This window comes from Ambystoma mexicanum, chromosome 8, assembly GCF_040938575.1.
Source record: "Ambystoma mexicanum isolate Mex_15411 chromosome 8, UKY_AmexF1_1, whole genome shotgun sequence".
Classification (NCBI taxonomy): Eukaryota; Metazoa; Chordata; class Amphibia; order Caudata; family Ambystomatidae; genus Ambystoma; species Ambystoma mexicanum.
Genome location: NC_090929.1, coordinates 784,904,385 through 784,919,205, shown reverse-complemented (window position 1 = coordinate 784,919,205; position 14,821 = coordinate 784,904,385). Strand labels below are relative to the sequence as shown.

At 48.7% G+C, this 14,821-nt stretch overlaps 1 protein-coding gene across 2 annotated transcripts in view; it reads left to right on the top strand.

Moving 5' to 3' along the window:
• The window catches only part of KIFBP (kinesin family binding protein), a 640,932-nt gene that overhangs the window by 179,662 nt on the left and 446,449 nt on the right, over positions 1-14,821 (top strand). For both annotated transcript variants that reach the window (XM_069610612.1, XM_069610613.1), the window contains exon 2: positions 14,295-14,393. In XM_069610612.1, coding sequence (XP_069466713.1) covers positions 14,295-14,393 — 99 coding nt within the window. The remainder of the gene's footprint in view (positions 1-14,294; positions 14,394-14,821) is intronic.

Below are 14,821 nucleotides of genomic sequence, written 5' to 3'. Positions count from 1 at the left end.
TGGATCTGGCCCAGACGTGCGGGCGGCACAGCAGCAGCCCCCAGGGCAGCACGGCACATAAGCGCGAGAAGCGCTAAGACACTGGCGGATGACGGCTGCACCCGGTGACCATTGCAATGGAGGAGCGGGCCGCCGAGAAATAACTAGCCAGTACGTCGCAGTGTGGAGCTGATCAATTGGGGCAGCGCTGCTACATTGGCCCGGGAGAGGTTGGGGCCGTGGATAGATGAGCCCCGCGAAGTACAGCTGGCAGCCCCAACCGCATAAAACTCCTAGCGGAGCATCGGAGGCCCTCTACTGAGGGCACTCTGTGTGTGCGCTGCGAGCGGAGAACTACTCGGCAAGCGGAGCCGCGGATCTGGCCCAGAGCCCAGCAGTGTGGGCGGCACAGCAGGAGCCCCCCAGGGCAACACAGCACATAAGCGCGAGAAGCGCTAAGACACTGGCGGATGACGACTGCCCCCGGGAACACACCAAAGGTGGGTGCAAAGCTGTGAAAATACAGCCGAAGATGAGAGCCCCACGGCTCATTATATGTGGCAGTGCATAAGAGCCCCAACTGGACAACGTACATACGGCCTGTGGTTGTGCTTTAACCGGAGGCTGCAGGGGCAGCTCATTATACTGCAGCACGAAGGGAGAACAAGGCACCCCCTGCAGTCTACACACAACGGACTGTAGTAACAACCGGGCAGGCAACCCAATAAATGGGTCACAACACATTAGACAGCCCCTGCAACGTTGTGACCCAAACAGGGGAGCACAAGGGCTAGACCTCAGGTGACACAGGGCAAACCTTGCAGGCGAAGGCACCACAGTCACGCGTTGCAAAAGAGGCATTCCAGGCAGCTCAGAATGTAGAAAGGAACAACCCGCAGCGAACAGCAGGCCTGCAACTTGAGGGCAGCCCCAAATATTGCCACAGGACACCGGGCCTGGGACCGGCCTGCCCCCAACAGGGATGGACGGGTGGCAGGGCAGCAAGAAACAAACAGCCACATGCTAACGTCAGGCAGACACCGCGTCTTGAGGAGAGGTTGCACAGATATTAATGAGGCCAGGGACTTCAAGTGAGAAGAGTGGTAGCCAAGACTGGGACACCAGAAGTACCCAAGCGCGGTGGAGGAAGTGTGCACACACGGACCTCCGTACATCAGCTACAGGACCGGTCCACAGTAGGGATGTACTTGAACGCTGCGACAGTGAGACTGGGAGAAACACTACCAGGAGCCCACGGCGGAGTGAGTGAGGCGACGTTCTTCCACAGGAACCAAGGTGGTAAGACACACAGTGACGCCCACACAATGGCCCAAAAGGGAAACAAGAGTAAAGTGAAGCAGCCGACCATGGACATATTCACCAAAGCACAGCAGCCCCCAACCACGCCATCACAGGCCGAGGACACGACGCAAGAAAAAGCGAGCTCGCCAAGAGACGATCAACATAATCTCGCAGCCATCACAGAACTAAAATTCTCGTAGAGGACGGCCATGGCTGAGCTGAATGAGGCACTAGAAGCCAAGATTGAGGCTGTGGGAATTGACGTCAATCTACTAAGGCAAGATGGGTGCTGGCAGACCGAACAAGTGGCTTGGAGAGTGCTGTTAAGACAAATACAGAGGCAAGCGCCAACAACACGAGAGAGGTCCATATACTGAAACAGGTGGCCAACCTGGAAAACCAAGCAGAAGGACGCGCGAGACGCAGCAACATACGAGTGGTAGGCTTACCGGAGGGCGAAGAAGGCACGGACCCCACAGATTACATTGAGAACTTGTTACTGCAGGAAATAGGAGCTGGCAAACTTTCACAGGGGTTCGCAGTTGAACGGACAACCAGGCCCAGACGAGAAGCCCTCAACCAGGGGCTCCGCCCCGTGCCATCATCGCCAAAATATTGAACTATAGAGACCGGGAAAAGATCCTTGAATTCTTCTGAAAAGGCAGAACCATAACTCGAGCGTCAGCGATGATCACGGTTTACCCGGATTACACCATGCTAGTACATAGACAGCGATTCAACTATGTGGCTGTTAAAAGAAGACTGCGCAAAGCTGGGTTGAAATACATGTTCCTCTATCCTGCGAAATTGAAAGTCTTGCATAAAGGTAAAGCCCACTTTTTCGAGACCCCAGAGGAAGCGGCAAACTGGCTGAACATGCATGAGTACCCAGAGACGGAAGAAGACCGTGACCAAGAGACACAGGCTAAGTGATCCGATGACATGGGGCGGAAGGGAGAGGGAGAGACATTGCAGGGGTAAAAAAAGTAGAGATGGCTAAGGCGGGGTGGTAGAAAAGGGGAGTCACCTGTATACTGGAATATAGAGGCGAGTAGATTAAACATGTGATGCACAGCACAGCGATTTATAGCTACTTCGGAGCTACAGGACAAATGCGTTCTATCCCCATTAGGTGTATTAGAAGGTGCGCCGATAGGATAGCATCTCCCCACTGGGTTCCTAGTACGAGCAGCGCCGAGAAAGGGGCCAGATGTGGGGGAGCCTGAGATCCAGGGATGGAGCTGGGCAACAGTTGGGAGGGGAAAGGGGAGAGGGAAGTTGGGGTTTCAGTTGAGGTCGGGAGTGGGGAAGGGAGAGAGGGAGGTGGGTGAAAATGTAGTAGGGCGGGAGGTGGGAGGTGAGGGAGTTGGGGAGTTTTAAGTGATGGTGGTAAGGGATCGAGCATGCACCTGTGCGCCTCATACATAATCCAGATTACGTATTCTCGGGCTGATTATGAAGAGACGGTCGGGGGCAAGGACCAGAAGGGTGATGGGTGACCTCAGAGTGATAACCTGGAATGTCAGGGGCCTCAATTCCTACTTAAAGAGAAATAAAGGATGATGTACTTGAGGAGGCACAAAATAGATATAGCCTTGTTACAAGAGACACACCTCACTAAGGAGAAACTGGAGGCTATCAAAAAGAGGTGGAAAGGCACCACTATAGGTGCAACATATTCAGCATATGCTAGGGGGGGGGTGATCATCTGGGTGGCACCACAAGTGCCTCTCCAGATATTACAGACCACGGTGGATGGAACCGGATGGGAGGATGGTAGCGCTCTGCGGGCTGTTGGGGAATAGGGAACTGAGTATTATAAACACAAATGCTCCCAACCAAGATATGGTGACCTACTATAAAACGTTATATAGGAAAATCAGCCCCCTCACATGCAGGGCGATCATATGGGGGGGGACTTTAATTGCACGCTAGACCCCACACTGGATAGATCGGACACAAAACTAGTCAAAGCTACCCCCGCAGCAAGAGCGTTACGAGCCCTACTGAGAGACTTTAGGCTCGATGACTTCTGGAGGAAACAGCACCCGACAGCAAGACACTACTTGCACTATGCGGCCCCACATAATTTGTATAAGAGGTTGGACTATGTGTTCACCACCCCCGGAATAGCCGGAGAAATGGTGAGCTCAGAATACAAAGCCAGGATATTATCGGACCACTCCCCTTTGGTCCTGGAATGGCGTCACCAGCCCCCAAGAGCCAGAATCCCAACATGGAGACTCAGAGCTGAGGCACTGAGGGACACCACATTTCAAGAAGATCTATGGAAAGAGATAATAAGCTATTTTGAGCACAATACGGTAGTAGTGGATTCGGAGGGAACCCTATGGGAGGCCTTCAAGGTGGTAATTAAGGGAGCTGCCATATCCAAATCTCAAGGGCTTCAGCGGGGCATAGAGCGGGAGCCGCAGGACATAGAAAACTGGAAAAACTTGAAGCAGTGGTGATGCATCTGTCTACTTGCAAAGCTCTAGGAATGGATGGGCTCCCCAGTGAGTTTTATAAAACATATAAACAGGAGCTCCTTCCCCGCTACTGGCAATGCTGAATGAGGCATATGAGAAAGAGAGACTGCCAGAATCTCAGAGAGGCGGCAATCATCCCTCTCCTTCAACCGGACTATCCATGCTGAACCAAGACAGTAAAATTCTTACGGCAGTACTCGCCAATAGACTTAAGCTGGTGATAAATAAGCTAATACACCCTGACCAAACTGGGTATGTCCCGGGGAGGAGCATATCTGACAACCGCAGGAGGCTCCACCACTTCATAGAGCAGACAGAGGGTGACCCAAATGAAATGGCAGTTGTATCACTAGATGCAGTAAAGGCCTTTGACTCGGTTCGGTGGCCTTGGCTGATGGCAGCCTTAAAGGAATATGGGATGGGACCTGGGTACCTGCAGTGGGCAAAAATGCTATATAGCTCCCCCACAGCTAGAGTAAAAACGGGAGCGATCATCTCAGAGAAGTGGCAACTAAGTAGAGGCACGAGATAGGGGTGCCCATGGTCCCCGATGCTGTGTATCCTTGCGCTCAAGCCGCTCGCAATCTATCTAAGATAGCAATACAGTGAGGTAGGGGTGCGCACCAAAGCGGGACCGCACCTAATAATATATGCGCATGATATGCACCTGTATCTGCGATACCCAGAGGAGAATTTAAAATACATTTTAGAAGTGATGGAGCGCTATGCGGCTCTATCAGGAATTACGGTCAACCCCAAGAAATCATGCATGTTCCCCGTGGGCAGATACAGAGGCACACCACAGACAACCTCCCACACTGCAGATAGCTTGGCAGACCAATAAGTCCAGATACCTGTATCTTAACATTTACCACACGGTGGCGGCGGAGCACAAGCACAATACAGAGAGCGGTGGAGGGTGTCAAGAACAGCCTGGAGTCATGTGCGAAGCTCCCCCTTGGCTATGGTAGGGAGGGCAGCCGTGCTGAAAATGGTGGTCCTGCCTAGACTACTGCATTTCTTCACAAACATCCCATATATGGTGCCCAAGCGCTTCTTCACTAAATTACACAGCATGTGCAAAGGTTTCTTGTGGCATAACACGAGAAACAGAGTGGCCCTGTGGAAACTACAGAATACGTGTGACAGAGGGGGGGATTAATCTACCGAATTTTGAGGTATACTACCTAGCGGCCCAATTACAAAACGTTGCTAGGTGGCTGGCGGAGAACGAGACAGCAGAATCCAGGCTGCTGAAGGATGAGAGTGCCCCATACTTCCTACGAGAACTAATATGGCTACCCAAGCCAGAGATGCAGGGTAGGCCGAGATTGATAACATTGGGCTGGGAAATCTGGCACAAGGCGTGCCGGACCATAGGAAGCCTGATCCCATGCTCCCCGCAGGCGCCACTCGTGGCGCTATGTGGAGCAGACGACCAATTAAGAAAAGCGATCCGGATATACTGGGAGCCAGTGGGCCTCGCCACCCTAGGTGAAATCTGGCAGGAAGCGGAGGCTACGGATTTCCAAACAATAATGGATGAAACCGGGGTACAGGTGGGACAGCATATCACATATAGAAGAATAGTCAAAAGGGTGAAGGAAATGTGGTCCGAAATAGTGCTAGCGGAGCCACCGGATACTGCCATTGAAATGATATATAATATCTCGGAGGGAGGGCATGAAATATCCAGAATATACGAACTAATAATGTGCAGAGTGGAAAGAAAGCCGCTCAAATTGCAGCGGGACTGGGAGGAGGAGGCGGGAGAGGCCATGCAAGATGGGCAGTGAGAGAGGGTGCAAAGATACCACAAAGTGTCCAGAAATGCCAGGTTGCAACAGATCCAACTATGTTACCCACAGAGCGTATATGACCCCACAAATGATGGCAAAATTTGGAAACGCAGAGGCACAAAAATGCCCCAAGTGTGCAGAGGAGGGAGCAGGGATGATCCATATGTTCTGGGCCTGCCCTGAGGTTGGGAAGTTCTGGGGGGGAAATCAAACACAAGCTTTCAGATAAGGGGATTAAACTAGACGTGGAATCTATATGGGCATGCATGCTGGGGGGCTTCTCCAGGCTGCGTAACTTGAGACATGTATGCAAACTCAAAGACCTAGCATACTTCCTGGGCAAGAGGAGGATTGCCATGAGCTGGAAGGCCGCTCATAGACCCAGACTAAAGATGTGGTGGAGGGACCTCTTAAAGTGGGCAGATGCGGAGACAGTGGCATGGTACGAGGCGGCTACCAGGGGGGAGGGAGAAGTAGTAGGACCACTGATGGAATGGAGACACAGTTAGGGTACAGTTAATCTAGATGAGGGAAGTGTCTAAGCTACACAGTCTGCCTAGTTGTCGTGGGCTAACACGGTCTGTCTGTATGCAAGCTTTAGGGTGAAGTAGGAGTAATGCGAGAGGTGGGGCATTTCTGTGCGGTGCAGTGATTGCTGGGCCCCTGTCCGCCCCACACTAACCATCAGTCGTTGCTGGTTGACGGCTGCTGGCTTCTTGCTTCCCTAGCTGACACTGGCAGACACAATCTGGAGCTGCTTCTGTAGGAGCTGCCTTTTGCCTTGGGGCCCTTAGCCGAATGAACCATCCTCTGGATCCCTAGGTCTTTACCTTGGGGAACATTTTTCATTGGAGCCATTCTTATACTTTTGGTTTTGATTACTTTTTCTAACATCAAATTAAAGACATTTCCTTGCACCTTTTTGTTATTTGTAAGTGTGAGGGTCAGGATAGGTTGTTTCTGACACATGGACACTGTTTCAGTTATTGACATACTGACACAGACGGAGCCTTACTTTTAGTTTCTAGGTAGGGAAGTTCCTCTTTAAAATAGGGCTAGAGAGGTGTTTTCCCAACCCGTTTTTGTTTAATAAAAATGTCTTTGACCAAAGAATACAACATGTCCATCTCTCATTTCTGACCCCTCGCACTACACAAATGTTATTGAAATGTATAGGCGGATAAGACCAGAACAGTTAAATGAGGCTGCAGATAGGCTCTATGGGCTTTTATTTTGTTTTTCCTTGGGGCTTGACATTTTTGGTCCTTTGGTGTTTTGATCTTTGGTTTTTTTTCGGAAGTGGTTCTTCTGATTTTGGGACCTTTTTGATGGTTCTTTTCCTGGTTGTCGGGCCTTGTATTCCGTTTGCTTAGTAAAGGCTTTTGATCGGAGTGAGCATACAAGTCAGAGCCGACCCTTGTGTCCCTGCTGGGCTTCATGCACCTGGCAACGAGCTCTGAGGCAGATTCTTGATTCAGCATCTGTACCAGGCACAATGTAAGCTTTATGAATCAAGGGTGAATTTTAAGTCCTTTTTCGCAGATACTAAATGATCTATGTACCCTGTTCGATTGGCAATTATGCCATGTAACAGACCAACATGGTCCCTTATTATTTAGTCGGCACCTCTGCATGACAAATTTTACCATATTTGCAAAATGTAATTGAGTTGAAACTTTTCTTTCTGAAAAGCAAAGCATGCGGTTTGGCTTTCCATTCGAGACATGACCCTGATCCACAATGTGTAAAATAATGAAGATGAGGAAAATCAAGAACTTACATTTTTCCCTTCTCTAAACAGGATCAAACCTGAAAGTTCTCAATTGTGTTACCTGGCTCATTTGACCCATTTGTAAGTGTTGCGAGGCACTGGACGCCCTGTGGTCTGATGTTGGTTTTTTTCTTTGAATTTAAAATGATTAAGGCTCCCTTCCATGCTATGTGTCTCAGATGGCCTAAAGAACATGCCAAATCGCAGAGATGGTGCAAAGGTCTTTATTGAAATCTTAGTTGGGGCCATTCCTGGCTCTCATCTTCAGAAAGCAGTTTGCACCTTAACCAAGGCGTCCCTACTTTGTTGGTTAGTAGATAGCGTTTGTCTGGTAGTGAGGGCCTAAAGGCTATCGCCTTGTTTATCTAAACTTCCCCAGGTACTTTCTAGGCTAGACATACTCTAACTTTCTAGTTGGGTCTAAGGGATGTCTAGGGATGTGCAGCCCTCAGTTCAGACGTCCGGTAACTTTTACTTCTCCAGCATTGGATCTTTCATGGATTCACATGCTTAGAATATTCCCCGTCGTCAGACTGGGAACACTCGGTACACTTATATAGCTGTTTTTCCATCGGAAAACTTCGACACTGTTGTGTCCTATCCACGTCGTTTTTGGGCTGCTCATATATGCCCCAATAGGACGGCTCCCTTCAGATTTCAACCGTCTTCCAAAGTAGTGGGATCACCTCGCGTCCTCTACTATTTTGTCAAGGTTGTTCGTTGTGGTTTTTTCCTGATGTCTGGAAAAGTTCTGTTCCGCCCCGTGCGCTACATGCGGGCTGAAAAAAGTGTATGAGGGGGATGGACATATGGACTGCATATATTGTCTACACCCTCACCACTCGGCAGACAAGTGCGATATATGTAAGGGCTTCTCCCAAAAGACTCTTAAAGACCGGAGTCGGCGATTGGTGGCCTGGTTGAGCGAAGGAGCGGGTGCGTACCCGCCTTCGGAGGTAGGCTCCACGCGTAGCGTGGCCTCGGCATCAAAATCCTCAGGGGCCCCCCTGCCGTTCGGCATCGGCTAAACCCCCGGTGAAGAAACCACGCCCTGCGGAGAAGGGGTCTTCAGGAAATTATTCCCCAAGGGAATCTTCACTGAAGAAAACATAATCGTCGAAAAAGGATTAAAAGGAAAAGTCGAGATCCTCCTCAGGTGATCACCATAGATCATCCTCGAGTCGAGAGTCTGAGAAACACATGTCCAGTTCAAAAAAGGCGGGAACGCCTCAGGGAGCTGCGCAGATACCACCGTTGTCGACGGCAGGACGATCGTCGACTCCCTCACTACCAATGACGCAGTTGGCTTCGTCTATTGTTATGCCGCAGGTGGTGGCTACGACGACGGCTGGCCCAACCTTAGCCTTGTCGACGGAGATCCCGCAGGAGGCCTGGCGACCGGAGGTATTTGACCCGGTTTAACCGGAATCCTTGCTGCAACAGGAGGCGGCCTTGTCTGTGTCCTCTGTGGACGAGGAGTGAGAGGATAGCTGGGCCTGCAGAGCTCGGGTTACAAGGGGTTAGCAAGCTGACTCTTTCCAGCGGGATTAATATCCCGGTTACAACCCCTCTTCTTAACCCGCAGTCTGTTCTATCACTGGAAGTTCTATCCACGTTGCAGACCTTGTTAAAGAAATTGGATGAGAAATTGCCTCAAGTGGCAGCTCCGACCATATCGACCGTCAACGAACCTGGCCCTTGCCATCGACCAACTCTGACGATGTCGACGACTGTACCGGCACGTGAGGACCTTACAGGTACACGCCCGGAGGAAGGAGAGCTGCTAGACTCAGACAGAAGGTCCTTATCGGATGTTTCGTTATCCCCCTCTAGGGATCCAACCTGGGAGTCGCAGGCAGAATTCGAAGCCCCAAGGAGCCCAGCTCAGCCGTCTCCCCCGGACAACATTGGGTCGTTCCATGCCATGATGAGCAAAGCGTGTACCGAATTCGATTGGCTCAGGAGGAAGAGAAAAAAGACTGTTTTCTATTCTACCACATGGGAAAGAGGAGGTCGGTGTTCTCAGTACCCATCCTGGATCATGTGTGGCAGGAGTGTTTACAGATGATGCGTCATCCTTTCTCAGAGCCCGCAATAAAACGTAGGCTAGAGTAAAAATGTAAGGCTCCAGAATCCACCCCCAAATGTCTGTCCTCCCAACCAGCCCCAGAGTCGGTGGTGTCAGCGGCTGCGGCGAGAAAAGCAAGGTCCCAGCACAAATGCACGACTCCTCCGGAGAACGAGGCCAGGAGACAAGATGCCTTTGGAAAGAAGGTGTTGTCCGTGGGTGCAACGACGGTGAAGGCGCCCAACTCTCTGGCTATAATGGCCAGGTATGATAGAGAGATGTGGCACCGGTTGGCACCCATACTAGAACATCTCCCAGAAGAACACAGGAAAGCGGCGATGTTACTCGTCTGAGAGGGTGAAGAGGCCTCAAATCATTCTATAAACATCGCTGTGGACCTCGCAGAATCAGGATTTAAGCAAGTCAACAACGGGGTGGTTCTACGGAGACAAGCGTGGCTTAAATGCACTAACTTTAGACCTGAGGTGCAATACAAGGTGCTGGATATGCCCTGTGAGGGTGACCTTCGTTTCGGCGAAAAGGTGGATGAGGCCTTAAAGGGCATGAAGGAGGACTCTGACACGGTGCGTTCTTTGGGTGCCCTCCAGAGTGGAAGGAATTTTCGTTCTTTTCGCCCCTTTACGGGAACATCAGGGAACTCCTGATTCTCAACATCAAGGGACAGGTCTTTCAATAGACCGGCGTACTCCTCACAGGGCTACAGACAGGCTTCTCAAGCTGCGAAACGACGCCGGGACTTCCAGACCTCCAAGAAGAGGACTGGCTACTCGTTGTCGAGAGATGAGCAGACCAAAGACCAGCAATGACGGCTGTCGGAACGTCCTGGGAGGCAGGGTATCGCATTGTGTCGACGAATGGGAGCAAATAACCACGGATCAGTGGGTGCTGGGCACTGTAAGGTTTGTGCATTCCCTGCAATTCAAAAGCAACCCTCCGCATATTCCACCAGCGTTTTTGGCTCAACCCCACCTTAGCGTGTTGCAACAGGAGGTGGTGCTTATGCTACAAAAAGGGGCTATAGAATTGGTTCCTGCATCGCAGAGGGGTCAAGGGGTTTATTCCCGATACTTCGTAGTGAAAAAGCCAAATGGAAAATGGCGTCCCATTCTCGACCTTTGCGACCTCAACAAAGCGTTGAAAAGCCTAAAATTCAAGATGCTCACACTTCAGGAAGTGATCCGGTCTGTCCAAGAAGGGGATTTTCTGGCGTCGCTGGACCTTCAAGACGCGTACTGCATCATACCAATGCGTCGACGACACAAAGTTCCTAAGGTTTGTGGTAGGACGGACTCACTACCAGTTCACAGTGCTTCCTTTTGGACTAAAATCCTCTCCAAGGACGTTCACGCAATGTTTAGCTCCAGTTGCAGCATGGTTGAGAAAGCAAGGCCATCACGTGTACCCGTATCTCGACGACTGGTTGGTAAGGGGATCCTCCCCTATGGCAACTCAAACAAGTTTGCAAGCCACTATGCAACTTTTACGACGGCTGGGATTTGCAGTAAACTTCGAGAAGTCTTTGTTGACTCAGTTGAGAAGCTTGGTGTTCTTGGGTGCGCAATTCGAAACCCAGTCAGGGTTGGTGAGGCCATCCGTCGACAGAATCCACAGACTCAATCAGTTAGCAAGTCAGTGGAGTATCAGTGAGGAAATATGTCGATACTGGGCGCTATGACGGCGTGCATTCCTCTGGTGAACAACTGCCCCCTTTTCATGAGGCCAATTCAGGAGTTCCTGATGGACCGGTGGACCCAGACCCAAGGACTCTGGTTGGGCAAACTGGTCGTCGAGGACGACGAGCTCCTACGAGCCCTTCGATGGTGTCGGAGCTTTCAGAACCTATCCAGGGGGGTACCCCTGCAGGAACCGGAATTTCGCATGACCATGGGGACGGACGCGTCGCTGACGGGCTGGGGAGCACATATGGGCACTCTCCAGACGCAAGGTCGACGGTCTCCGAGGGAGTCGCTCCTGCACATCAACGTTCTGTTCTGTACATTCCCGCTGATTAAGCGCTTTCCACCGACATGGAGTCTTAACTTGGTGTTAGCGGGGCTAATGAAGTTCTTATCGTGGAAGTTGACTTTTCTAATAGCTATTACATCAGCTCGACGGCTCTCAGAGATACAAGCATTGGTCATAGATCCGCCGTACTTGAGGTTCTTTAAGGACAAAGTGGTGCTGTCGACTAATCCTCATTTTATTCCAAAAGTTCCTACTGTTTATCATAAACATTCGTCAATTGTTCTAAGAAATGGTTCTTACCTTTTTCACAACTCCTTCACCAGCTGTGGAAAAGGCCCTCCATACTTTGGACATGAAGAGAGCTCTGAAATGTTATCTTCATTGGTCTCAGCAAATCAGGACTACGCAACAACTGTTTGTGGCTTATGGTCCGTCGACGAGAGGAAAGGAAATCTCAAAACAAGGACTAGCTAGATGGGTCTCGTCGACGATTGCTTTTTGTCACTACAAGGCGGGAAAACTGCTAGGTCGTCCGAGAGCTCATTCCATGAGATCAACTTCGTCCTCGGCGGCGCTGTGGGCAGGGATTCCGCTGACAGACATTTGCCAAGCGGCATCCTGGTCGGTGCCACACACGTTTACCCGCCATTACTGCCTTGAACGGCAACATGTGGACGATGTGCAGATGGGAAGAGCAGTCTTGTGCCATCTGTTTCAGTGAGGTAAACCCTGACCAGGGGAAATGAAGAAAAAAAATAATATATTGTACATATGTGAAAAGATATGTGTATATATACTTGTGCCCAAGCGCATATAGTGATTATGATGGTTACTGTTGTGGTCGTTCTGTGAACTGGCCAGTTGTATATGTATATATGTGTATATATATTGGTATAGAAAGTGTGTGCTCAGAATAATGTTGATTGCATTCTCACCGCCATATCAGAGTTACTGCTTTGCAATCTATTCTAAGCATGTGAATCCATGAAAGATAAGATCCAATGCTGGAGAAGGGAATAGTTTCTTACCTGTAACTCCATTTCTCCAGCATTGTTATCTTTCATGGATTCACATGCGCCCGCCGGCCTCCCCTGAATGCAATGTACATGCTGTATCCCCCCCATGTACTTTGGAGGGGTTGAATTCTGAAGGGAGCCGTGGGGACGGGGCATTTATACCGCCACGTCCTATTGGGGCATACGTGAGCAGCCCATAAACAACGTGGATAGGACACAAGTGTCGAAGTTTTCCGATGGAAAAACAGCTATATAAGTGTACCGAGGGTTCACAGTCTGACGACGGGGAATATTCTAAGCATGTGAATCCATGAAAGATACCAATGCTGGAGAAATGGAGTTACAGGTAAGAAACTATTCCCTTCTCATCTACATTTCGTTTGCATTGTGTGCCAAGGATCTCAACTCGTAACACGCGTTTGGTCAATTCTGCACTCGTTCTGCTATGGGAGTACTGGAAGCGATTTTTAAAGACCTTATTAAAATTCTGTTTGTCTAAATGCTAAATGTGGTGGTTACCCGCTGGAAACCTATTTCTACCAGGCACAATGTAAGCTTTTTGACTCGAGGTTGAATTTTAAGTCCTTTTTCACAGATACAGTGGTTTATAGCTGTCTTATGTACAGGTAGTAAACGTCCTTTGACATAAGGGCGTAGAAGATTTCTGATTTGGCAGCGAAAAAAGGACACTCCACAGGAATATGGCTGACTTTAGTCCAAACAGGCGGTATAGTGCTGTCCGATCGGCTGTGCGTCCCTCTGAGACACTGTTTGCCTGGGACGCACAGTGAATCGGATGCACGTTTTCAAATGAATAATCAAGGCGTGGCACAGCACTATACCGCCTGTTTGGACTAAAGTCAGCCATATTCCCGCGGAGTGTCCTTTTTTCTCTTTCAAATCGGAAATATTCTATGCCCTTATGATAAAGGACTTTTGCTACCTGTACGCAAGACAGCTACAAACCACTGCTTCTCAAGACGCCTCCACAGTCTCTTAGATGAATCTACTGCATCAGCTGTCCACGCTCACAAAACCTTTTATTGTCCTGACGACAGTTCGGAACATGAGATAACCTGTGTTACACTGCAAATCTTGATGTTAAAATCACCACCCAAACCAGAAACACCTATTAGCTGTGTCAAGAGTAATTACGTACTGTTAATAATCTAGCAGTACATGCAATTTTCACCTCTGTTGTTACTAACCCACACAACATCAAGAATTGTTTTTTTGTGTGTAAAATCAACAGTTCAGCCCCTGCTGGATTTTTTTAACATGTTCTATCATTATTAAACTTTGCTTTATTTGGACACATTTTTCTGTTTAGACCTGTGATCTATTGGCTAGTATATAAGTTAACCTAGCTTCCTGTAGTCGGTTTGCACCTCCTGTGCGTCTATGAGATGGGTAGCCTTCCGACTCTACTTGTTCTTTCAGAATTGTACAATGGTTCTTTAATTGGTTTGTAGACTGAGGTTTCAACAAATCTGCAGACTAGGAGAAATCTCGCTTGAAATTAGTAATTTAATTCTTGTTTCAAATAGGACGTTTTAAAGTTATTTAACTTTTATTCTGCCGCTTCGCCACACGCTTGCAGTGATCTTCCTAGGAGTTTAAGCAGGCAGGAAGTTATTCGCTTTCGTGTTGCAATGAACTTCTTTTGGTGGGCAAATGCACCACATTTAACAAGAAAGTGACTTGTTTGGGCAGGGTTTGCCTTAAAAGGCTAGCTGATGCACCATATGTAGAAATCCTTGGCAAACTACTGCAGTTGATCCAACAATGCAACTAGATTATTTTTTATTCTGTTAATTTGATGTTTCTTTTCTGGCATAAACAAGTGACTGCAATTTTCTCAATTCTGTTGGTTTTTGCTTTCAGAATAATCTGGGCATTTTATGGTCAGGAAGAGGTGAAATTCAAGTTGCCCAAACTTACTTGGAATCCGCTGAGAGCCTATACATTCAATATATGAAACAGGTACTGTATTTGCTACATTTATATTGATCATTCTGGTTTTGCATGAAGCACTTTAAAGCTCACGCCATGTTCCAAGAGAAAAGTCACACTTTAACGTGGAGAGGTGCATTGTTGCATTTTACTTTTATTTATTTTTTTAATTGTAAAATTTTCTTTGACGTCAGCAATGATTTTCAACAATGTTATTGAATGATTGGCATATTTCATTACAACTATACTTCATTCCAGGTTATTTCCTCTTTCCCAGACACATACCATTGGCAAAGAGCCAAAATACTTTCATTCACATAGGTAAACAAGCATTACAGACCAGCACGCTAAACCTATAACCACTTCAATGCCCTTAAGCTTTGTGTTCAGTAGCAAAATCTCAAGCTGGAAGCATTTTTAATAAATCAAATACTTATGAATAAAAAACTCTGAATTTA